This window comes from Musa acuminata, chromosome BXJ3-1, assembly GCF_036884655.1.
Source record: "Musa acuminata AAA Group cultivar baxijiao chromosome BXJ3-1, Cavendish_Baxijiao_AAA, whole genome shotgun sequence".
NCBI classification, from domain to species: domain Eukaryota; kingdom Viridiplantae; phylum Streptophyta; class Magnoliopsida; order Zingiberales; family Musaceae; genus Musa; species Musa acuminata.
In genome coordinates this window covers 5,897,665-5,907,650 of record NC_088349.1, presented here as the reverse complement: position 1 = coordinate 5,907,650, position 9,986 = coordinate 5,897,665, and the positions used below count along the sequence as shown (strand labels likewise).

General features: G+C 43.0%; 1 protein-coding gene across 1 annotated transcript; it reads right to left on the bottom strand.

Annotated features, from left to right (window-relative positions):
• Positions 1–342: 342 nt before the first annotated feature.
• On the bottom strand, positions 343–6,323 carry LOC135628494 (uncharacterized). Its single transcript, XM_065135174.1, has 6 exons — positions 5,933–6,323; positions 4,395–4,594; positions 1,285–1,425; positions 1,128–1,208; positions 622–746; positions 343–526 (listed from the first exon to the last, which is right to left on the bottom strand). The coding sequence occupies exons 1-6, from the start codon at positions 6,168–6,170 to the stop codon at positions 478–480; spliced, it is 834 nt and encodes a 277-aa protein (XP_064991246.1). The 5' UTR covers positions 6,171–6,323; the 3' UTR covers positions 343–477.
• Positions 6,324–9,986: the final 3,663 nt, after the last annotated feature.

The following is a 9,986-nucleotide window of genomic DNA, read 5'->3' as shown; positions in this document are numbered from 1 at the left end:
AACCATGATGAAGATAGACTGTGTTCACTTTACCTTGCCTGTGAGATTTGGGATTCGAGGTATCAGTTGTAGTAGATGACAGATTTAGTGCAGTTCTGGCCATGGAACTGCAAAAGCCTGGAAAGCATGTGATGACCAAAGAAATTGGTTCAACCAAATATATCAAGAAATTAAGAAATGTGACTTAATGAAGAGATAAAGCCAGCAAGCAATGCACAAGGTTTTCTGTAGAAAAAAGGATTTTTTTATGTGATCAAGATTTCTAGTCTTAAATAAAACTCAGATTATGCTTTACTTTGTGGTAGAGCTAGTCAGATAAGAAATTATTTCTGCCAAATTCAGTGTCTCTAAATCTCAGTAAATTTTGACATAACTGCTTGAACTTGTAACACAAATCAGCCACAAGAGCTACAGGTCTGAAGAAAGATGAAGAGAATTTAAATTGTTTTGGTATAAGACAGAAAGTTAAGCAGAAGATCACACTACACCAGAAGGAAGCCTTAGCACCAGTTGTCCACCAACAACACTGCAGCAGAGAAGAAGCAAAGAAGAAAAGAGAAATGGGATCAGAATTAGAAAAGAATCTCATAGGTGCGTTGCATCTGAAACTTAAAAAGTTACCTCTTCACATAATAATAACAAAAATCTGCCAGGATAAAGGTTTGAACAATTTCAGCAAGAAGGACCAGGGGCGGCCACAACCCATGGCCCAAAGCAGTCAATAGACGTCCACGAGTATCCAAGACCTGTGGAATAGAACAAAATTTTGCTTCAGAATGATATACTACCTCAAGCTATGCAAATAATGATACCATATTCGTCGCACAATTAAATGCAACAAAGACAGGAAAAAAATGTTGGTCCCATTCCTGTGGGACTAACATCAATCCATCCTTTCATCATGCATATATATAGATTGCGAGATGCTAAAGTTTGATGTTTAGAGACTGCTAAAACTCTGCGTGATAAGTGACCTTGTATAGAGGAAATGGAAATAGCAAGAAGCCTTTTGCTCCGAACATCCAAAGAGACAAGCAATTTACTAAGATAAATTTCATGAAACTAATTGAGCAATAAAATTAAAAATAAAAGAAAAATATGAACCAACAAATATCCACGGATCAAACCTGAAGGACCCAGTGTGCACAGCTCAGAAATCTTGAAACCCCCAGTGCAAATACATAGTGAGCGGTGAATGGCTCAACAATCTGGCAACCATGAATATAGGTCTAGTCAGAAAAAAACAGATTTGGGAATTTGATGCTCTCAATTTTCAGCTTATACCTTTGTGTTTTGCATCAGACGTAATTGTGGCAACACAGAAACAGCTTCCAGATAAACGCAAAAGGCCCAAGAAATCCTATCAATAAGATTATGTGTTGTTGAAGGATGAACTGTAAAGGCCAATATAGCACAAGGCAAAACCTACACAAATAGAAAATATAATTCAATCAACCTATCATCTTATGAAGATGACTGGCCATTGGTGCAACTAAGATATTGTGTATGAAAGATGTTAATTGGTCCCTTGCAAGTGCATATAACGTAAACCTAATAATTGAAGAACAATGAAGAAGTATCACAGAATTATACTGAATAAAGTAAAAAAAAAATCCTGTAAGACATGTTAAGACTACATTAACTCCAAAGTAATACTTTGATTCAAAAAGGTTACAGAAAAAAATATTTCAAGTATCATTAACTAAAGGCATCTCGCTCTGAAGTCAATCAAATTTCTCAATAGTAGAAGTGTAGAACCTCTGCCACTTATGTCAACATATGAGCCAAATACTTGACATTTTACAATCTAATGTAGCTGGTTTCTCTGTTCTAAATTGTAACCAGATTAACTTGATCTGAATGCCTATACATTAAGCCAATCAATTTTTTAAAGGTTACAGCAGCTATGACTTAGAATACATGAGGGATATCTTTCCATATATTGCGATATTAACTAATTAAATTATTTAAAAAGTCAATATGGTTGAATGCACTGATCTTACCCAGTGTACTAAATTTCCACAAGAAATAATTGAATATTGCCTGGAACAAACAAAACAAGAAATAGGTAGTAGTTTGAGCTCATAAAGAGTGTTCATCTATATTTTCATATGAACTAGTTTTGTAGTACAACTTGCAATTATGTAAAATTGTGCTCAATCAGATATGGTCAGACATAACATTTATATGATATTCATAGAAGCATGTCGGATATTTCTTCAAAATTTTCATTTTTCTTGTAGTTATTTGAAAACTCAAATATTCTAAATTACTAACAGAGATATGTCACAGATACTTATTGAGAGAAAGTAATCAAATTATGATAATGTAGTAAAATCATGAGATTACATCACAGTGATTTAAAAAGCGTTAGGCGCTCACCCAAGCGAAGCAAGATGCTAAAATACAAAAATATATAATATAATTAATAAATATAATTATTTAAATAAAAATATGATATTAAATTAAGAAAATCTTGTAAAATCACAAGACCACATTAACAAAAAGTCTCAAAATTCAAAACAATAACAATAATTTTAAATAAATAAAAATTAGTAATATTAAAATCAAAATAATATATTATTAATCTAATAAATAAAAATACTATTACTAATATACAGTTAACAGTATACTGTTAATATACTGTTAGTAGTATACTATCGAGCCGATGTGACAAGAGTGAGTAAAAGTAAGACAGCAACGGCAAGTAGCGATAGTGGCAGCAGCAGCAGCGGTAGCAGTAGCAACGAGCAACAGCAGCGGTAACGAGAGCAACGATAGTGGCAGCGGCGAGCAGCGACAGTGGCAACGGAGAGCAGCGATAGTGGAGAGAGTTAACGACAACGAAGAGGAAATGTCGGCGGTAGAATCGCGAGCAGGGTTAGGGTTGGGAAAGTTGCGAGAAGGATGCTGAGAGGCTGATATCGGTGCTTTAGTTGGTTCGATTGAACCAACTAAGGCACCGAGGTTACTTGGTTTAACCCGGGCACTCGCCCGAGTCCTGGCGCCAAGCGCTTCCGGTGCTCGCCTCTTTAAAGCACACCGCCTGGACATGAAGCGAGGCGCTCAGGCCTCACCTTGCCTAGCCCAAGCGCCCGAGCGCCTATTGAAATCGTTGTTACATCATTCAACGTGAGTTCTTGGTTTCTTGGCAATATTATGAATCCTCTGTTACTTAATATAATTTCTTTAAATGACATGGTTATGGATTTAATTACTTGTTATTATTATCGATATAGAACTTATGTATTAACACAAATGTCAAGCTTTGTCATGTACGTTAATGGTCTTTGTGCCATACTACTATATCGTATTTTTGTGGAAATTTCCATATTTGCATATATGTATCATGTTGCATTGGTATCTCATGATTACATTCGTGACTCATAGTGATCATGTTAAAGAAAATTCATGATCTGAACATATACATGCCTGATGTCATGGCAACAATATGGCCAAGTTTAACTAGCTAAAGACGAGTAATAGACAAGTCAATGGCTTCTTGATCAGCTCTTTGTTTACAATATCTAAAATCAATAAAGAAATGTCATGAATCAATGGTAACAATAAAACAAAGTCCAAGGTCACTAATGAGATCCCCAAGTACCTTACAAGATGATGTCCATTAAATATCATTCGGGCACCTGTGGTGGTTGATCTTTTTGGATACGCAATAGATATGTTAATTGATGACTGGAATGATATCAGAACTCTTGGATTGGGCTGACACGAAGGGCCACTACTAGTTACTAAATAACCTCACGAAAAACTTTTCCTAGTTTCACATTACAAATTACTTAACTAGTTAACTTGTGTTACATATTAAACATTTCATAAAGAGAAAAATAAATCCAACATGGAAGAAGGATCAAAACTTCCAAGGTTCAAAAAGAAGTCTCGTGTTACTTTCAATTTTTAATTTGAGCGTGAATCTTCTTTGCAGATGGCAACAAAAAGGTTCACTAAGTATGTGATATCTCCATCTCATGAGCCAGATTTGTTTCTTAAAGATATGATTCTGTAAATAAAGCAGAAGCACTAAATTAAGAAACTACTGGCACTTTGATGGTTTGTCAGCACGAGACCTAACTTTGACCATACCAAGTAAACCTGAAAAAATATTTAGCAAGGTTGCTTTATATTTCTCATACATAAATGAAACAGTTACATGATCAATCATTGCAGTCGAATGATGGATAGTATATTTTGAGTGTAGTGCCACTCAACAATGTCTAGTACTATTAAATTATTAGAGAGCACAGGAAAAGGATTTATCAGAATTATAAAGATACAAAAGTCTAGGTTAGAAGCCATGGAATCTGGTACAACTAAGAGATATATGGTTGACTCTAGAACATGGTGGAGGCAAAAAAAAAAGAAAAGAAACATCATACCACATAATAAATTGCAAAGTTGTCCTTCTCTTTCATGTAACTTGACTTTAATCTAAACCGAATCATGTAGATAACCCAAAGAGTAGTTGCAAGCGTAGCGCAATCTAGCACTGTGTGTATGTCATATTCCATGACAAAGCTGCAGTACAGTCTGACAGCTAAAAACAAAGCTGTCAAATATTGAGTCTTAAGCGAAAGTCCTGCAACGTCAAAAAATTATCAATTTAGACAAACACATGCTGTGCTGTTTAATATTGCCTTCTAATTTGAGTGCACTTAAACAAAGAATTGTTTAAAAAATCAAAATACATCTCAACTTCACTCAGAAACAAAGATCAATCATGTTTGAGATATACTTATCTGCAACCACTAAATGATTTTTTTTTTTTTCTTACTGATTGGTTCCACCTCATGCAATCTACCCAACATATACTAGGATATAAACTGCCAACATATGCATAATGGACTCCCAGGATCAAAGTCCAGCACCAAGTTTGCTCACTTGTCAATGAAAAGAAATGGAATCTGCAATGTAGACTTCTTGATCAGTCAAAATAAAGAAATAAAGCTTATTACGAACTACAATGTCTTTCTGGTTGAGTCACGTGAATTCTCACTTTTAGTAGTTGACTCAGATGATCCTTTTAAGTTTTCACTTGTTTCAAATGTTGATAACAATCCTCACTAAATTGGTACACAAACCACTGCTATGAAGTTTCACAGGCAAAACCATTTCCTCTGGATGCAGTTTTCACATGCTTTAATTCTTGATTCACAAACGATATCATGCATATCTCATTACTCAAAAAACTTATTGTTATGATCCAACCCCATGGTGAGATATCTAGCACTGCATGATAGGCCTAAGACCACCATGGCCTAAAATAGTTAATAGTGGTAGACCCGTATAACCTCAGAAACTAAGTCAATTCATCTCCCATATCAGATGTGAGATTAAACTAGGTGTCACAATTTTTCTCACTCTTCGTCATGGTCAATGCTGAAGTACGTGACTTACATTGTGATGTGTCTCCAACCTCATTCACAAGTGTCTGCTTGCCTACTTGGGCCACTTCAACATGCACAATACTAGGTCCACTCGAAGATCATTTTTCATGATCGGACCCGCCGATGTAATAGCTGACCTATTAATTTGATTGACTTGAACCACTAACTAAAAATGCTTAAATCCAGACTAATAAAGATAGATCCACTTAGCCATGTAACCCACAACTGGTTGTCACACTTATTCCTTGAGGTTTCGAAATATACACCACCTATTAGCAAAGCTTTCCTGACCCTCATGATCTGCTAAATTTTAGGCAGGTAGAATGGCTATCATTACCTCCTCCAAGCTTCAGACTGAAACCCTAGCATTATCAATAAATTGGTCATTTGCTATGCATTTCAAATTATCGTGAGTAGTATATCTCTAATTAAATTGAGTATGTCCAACACCTACCAACTCACGGCTTCGAGATCGCATGGATCAAACAAAAAGGAAAGTGGCATAGAGGGAGAGGGGCGGGAGGGCGAACCGGCGCAAGTCCGCTCCTTGATGAGCTTATAGATGAGGACGGAGATGCCGAGGGCGTGTGCGGCCTCGGCGATGACGAAGAGCTTGTCGTGGTCGTGGACGATGAAGCGAAGGAAGACGAGCGCCGCCATGCCGGCGATGACGGAGAGAGAGGCCTTCACCTTGGGCGATCGCCGCCTCACCCATCCCACCACCGCCCTAATCGGCCGCGCCCGTCCCTTCCTCATCTTGCTCTCCATCTCTCACTCTCTCTCCCTCTCCCTCTCCCTCTCGAGCAATCCGATCCCACAAAAAGCAAACAAGAGGCGTTGCTCGACGGAGTTGGACGGGGGAATGTAGACGGGGAAGACATCTTAAAGATACGATGCGGTGCGTTCACCTACATCAGCAGGTTCAGGGGATAAGAGACGACTTTAATGTGGCATGCACCTTTAATGCCTTTTTTCACCCTCTTTACGGGGATGCCTTTTTTTTTTTTTTTTGAAGATAAATTATGAAGACGAAATTTGAGTTTCGAATTTTAAAATAAATTATTAAAATCATTAGACCGACATCTAAAATTAATATTTTATTATATCTTAATCTATGATAATATCATGCATATATCTCTAAAAAATTAAATATTTTTTATTCAGCCCTTAAGATTTAATATACACACACCTCAAAATTTGGTAGTTTTATCGTTATTTTAATCTAATTTTAATATATACATTTATAAATATATACACCTCAAATTTTAGTATATTTATACTTATACCTTTTAATATACATCTAGCAAACTGAAAAACTTACAAGTATAATATTGCCGTTAATGTCTGTCATTTGACTAACTATGTTGAAAAACTCTACTTAATATTAATAATGTTACAAATGTAATAGATATATATATATATATATATATATATATATATATATATACTTTGTAAATTAGTAACTTTTCTTATTTGATCCTCTAAATTATGTTCCTAAAATTGCAAAAAAAAAACATATGGTATTTTAGACATATAAAATTTTAATATATTTTTAAATTCATTGATAATCATGGTTAGTAGTGATTAGATTGAGTTTATCAGATAATTGTTGACTTAAATAGTGAAAGGGTCAATATGTCAAATCTAAATATTTCTGAATATATATATATATATTGATATGGCAAAAAATGGTAAACCCCGCCCCCGGCGACTTCCCCCGCACGTGGACGGGCGCGCGCCCCAGGGAAAGCAACAAGGGCAACAGACTGCGTCCGGACGTTAGCCTCACGGAGCCCGCAGCCCCTTCAGTTGACCCAGCACAGTAGGACGAGACGGAAGTGGGTAGCGGTTGAAGCTCGCCCATACCCTGCGATCCCCGCTCCCATACGCAACGTCTTCAGCGATATCGGACGCCATCAGAGATACGGCCCCGACCGACGGGATGGCGCAGCCGAGAATGCCGGGTTCCCCTATAAACGTCCTCAAGCCCGAAGGGAAAGAGGAGGCTGAATTCCCCCAAAAAACAACCGCCACTGCATCTCTCTAACTTGATCGTCGGAGGGGTCGGGTCGAGCGCACCCGACCATTGTGCAGGTATCAAGCCGAGGTCTCCCGACCGGGACGCGCCGGTGATCCCCGCTTGGGAAGAGTCGCCGCATCGCCCCGAGTCCGAGGCCGCACCCGACCATCCCGGTGGAGACGAGTACCGCCCCAGGGAGATCCCCGCCATTCGGACCCCCGAACGAGCCGAGACGACCTCCCGAGTCACGGCTAAGAAAAAGGGTGTTTACACTAAATAGAAAAAAAGGTGTTTACACTAACATAATGGCACTAGAAGGAGGGCCGGTCCGAATGTCAAGCGATCCGCAGGCTCACTCTGACGAACCCCCAGCCATCCGGTCGCACACGACCGACGCGACGGAGGAACGCCCCCAACAGGAGGGAATTCGGGACGAGCGCCCCGCCGCGACCTCGGAGCGCTATTGGCGATTATTCAACGATCCGGGCCTATCGCCTCCCGTCGCCAATCCCGGTGGCCCGTCACCCGTGCCACCCGAAGCCCTCTACGACCTCACGCACCAGGTTCGGGCCCTTACGGGAGTGATGCAGACCATCATCCCGCTGGTCTCTCCCCCGGCGTCTTCACACTCAACCCTACCCCCACCGCGGCAACGGCCCGCCGGCGCTCAAAACGCCGCACCGCTCCCCGAGTCTCCCATTTCCCCTCCGCGCCGATCGACCCGACCCGGGAGCCGAGAAGCGGAGGAACCAGCGGCGCACCCGACGCCTGTAGCCCCACTTTCAGGCTCAGCGGAGGAACTGTGGGCCCAGCTACGCCTCGTAGGCCGCCGGCTGGACGAGGTGCAGCGCGAGGTTCGCCGGACCGGGGGAGACCCGGGGGCCGAACAACACCAGGGGTCCCCCTTCATCCCCGAGATTCAAGAGCAGGCCATTCCGCCGCATTTTCGGCTCCCGTCACTAGATGCTTATGAAGGTGCCACCGATCCAGCGGACCACGTGGCTGCTTTCCGCGCCCAAATGGCGCTATACGGGACGTCCGATGCCCTGATGTGCAGGGCGTTCCCGACGACCCTGCGGGGCCCAGCCCGAGCGTGGTACAGCAATCTGAAGACCGCGACCATCGCCTCTTTCGACCAGCTGGCCAGGGATTTCGAGCTTAACTTCCTGGCTCATGCCAAGCCGAAACCATCGGTGGCGATGCTCCTTGGGCTCAACCAGAGGGAGGATGAGCCCCTTTTTCACTTTGTGAACCGCTTCACCACACAAATCCGCGGCCTATCTGATGCTCGCCCTTCTTTAATGATGCAGGCATTCATGATGGGCCTGCGCCCTACCCGATTCTTTTGGTCTCTAGTGGAGCGACCCCCTACTTCGGTACCCGAAATGTTGCAGCGTGCGAACCAGTACATCGCTGCCGAGGCATGGATGGTCGGCAAGCGTGACGAGCGCAAAAGGGTCAAGCCCGAGCAGTCCCAACAGCAACAGCCCGCCACCTCCCGGCGCAGGGCCGGCGGCCTCAACGATGCGGTGCCTGGGTCCCCTCTTCCGGGCCTTAACTCCTCTCGGACCGAGATATTTCTCCATATTAAGGAGAAAGGCCTTCTCAAAGACCCCTACCCGATGAGGAGTCCGCGCGAGCTCGCGGACCGCTCCAAATACTGCCGTTTCCACCGACAGCCCGGTCACGACACCGAGGAGTGTCGGGAATTAAAAAGGCAAATTGAGGAGCTCATCCGCCGAGGACACCTCGGTTCGTACCTCCAACCAGACAAGGAGCTCTCGCCACGCCCGGAGGGCCCCATCGAGCGACACATAGATGTCATAACCGGCGGGCCGGCGTCCGGAGGGAATTCCGCGGCAGGTGGAAGGGCATACGCCAGGGCCTCCCGGGCTGAGGGCTCCAAACCCGAAAAAGGTCCCGAAGTCACCTTCCCGACCGAGGGATCTGAACTAGCCGAGCATGATGACGCACTGGTGATATCAGCCAGAATCGCCAACGCGCAAGTAAGAAGAATCATGGTCGACACTGGAAGCTCGGCCGATATACTTTATTGGGACGCCTTCCAAAAGCTCGGCCTGGTAAAGGAGAACATGAAGCCGGTATGCTCAACACTCACGGGGTTCACCGGCGCCTCGATCTCGTCACTAGGGGTCATCACCCTGCCCCTAACTTTGGGAGCCTTCCCGAAGGCAAAAACGGTGATGACCTCCTTTCTGGTGGTCGACCTCCCCACGGCATACAACGCCATCCTAGGACGGCCAACCCTCAACAAGACCCGAGCCGTCATCTCAACTTACTATCAAACCATCAAGTTCCCGACCCACGATGGGGTCGGGGAAGTGGCGGGGAACTCCTGGGAGTCCAGGCGCTGCTACTTGACCGCTGTGTCATTAAACAAGAGAGCAAGGATCCAATCCCCGCTGGAAGACCCCCGGGAGGAAAAAAAACCAACCCCCCGCCCCGAGCCGAAGGAATCCACCGTCGACTTGCCGCTGGTCGAAGGAAGGCCCGATCAAACAGTCAAAATCGGGTCGGAACTCCCCGAAAAAGAACGACAGCAG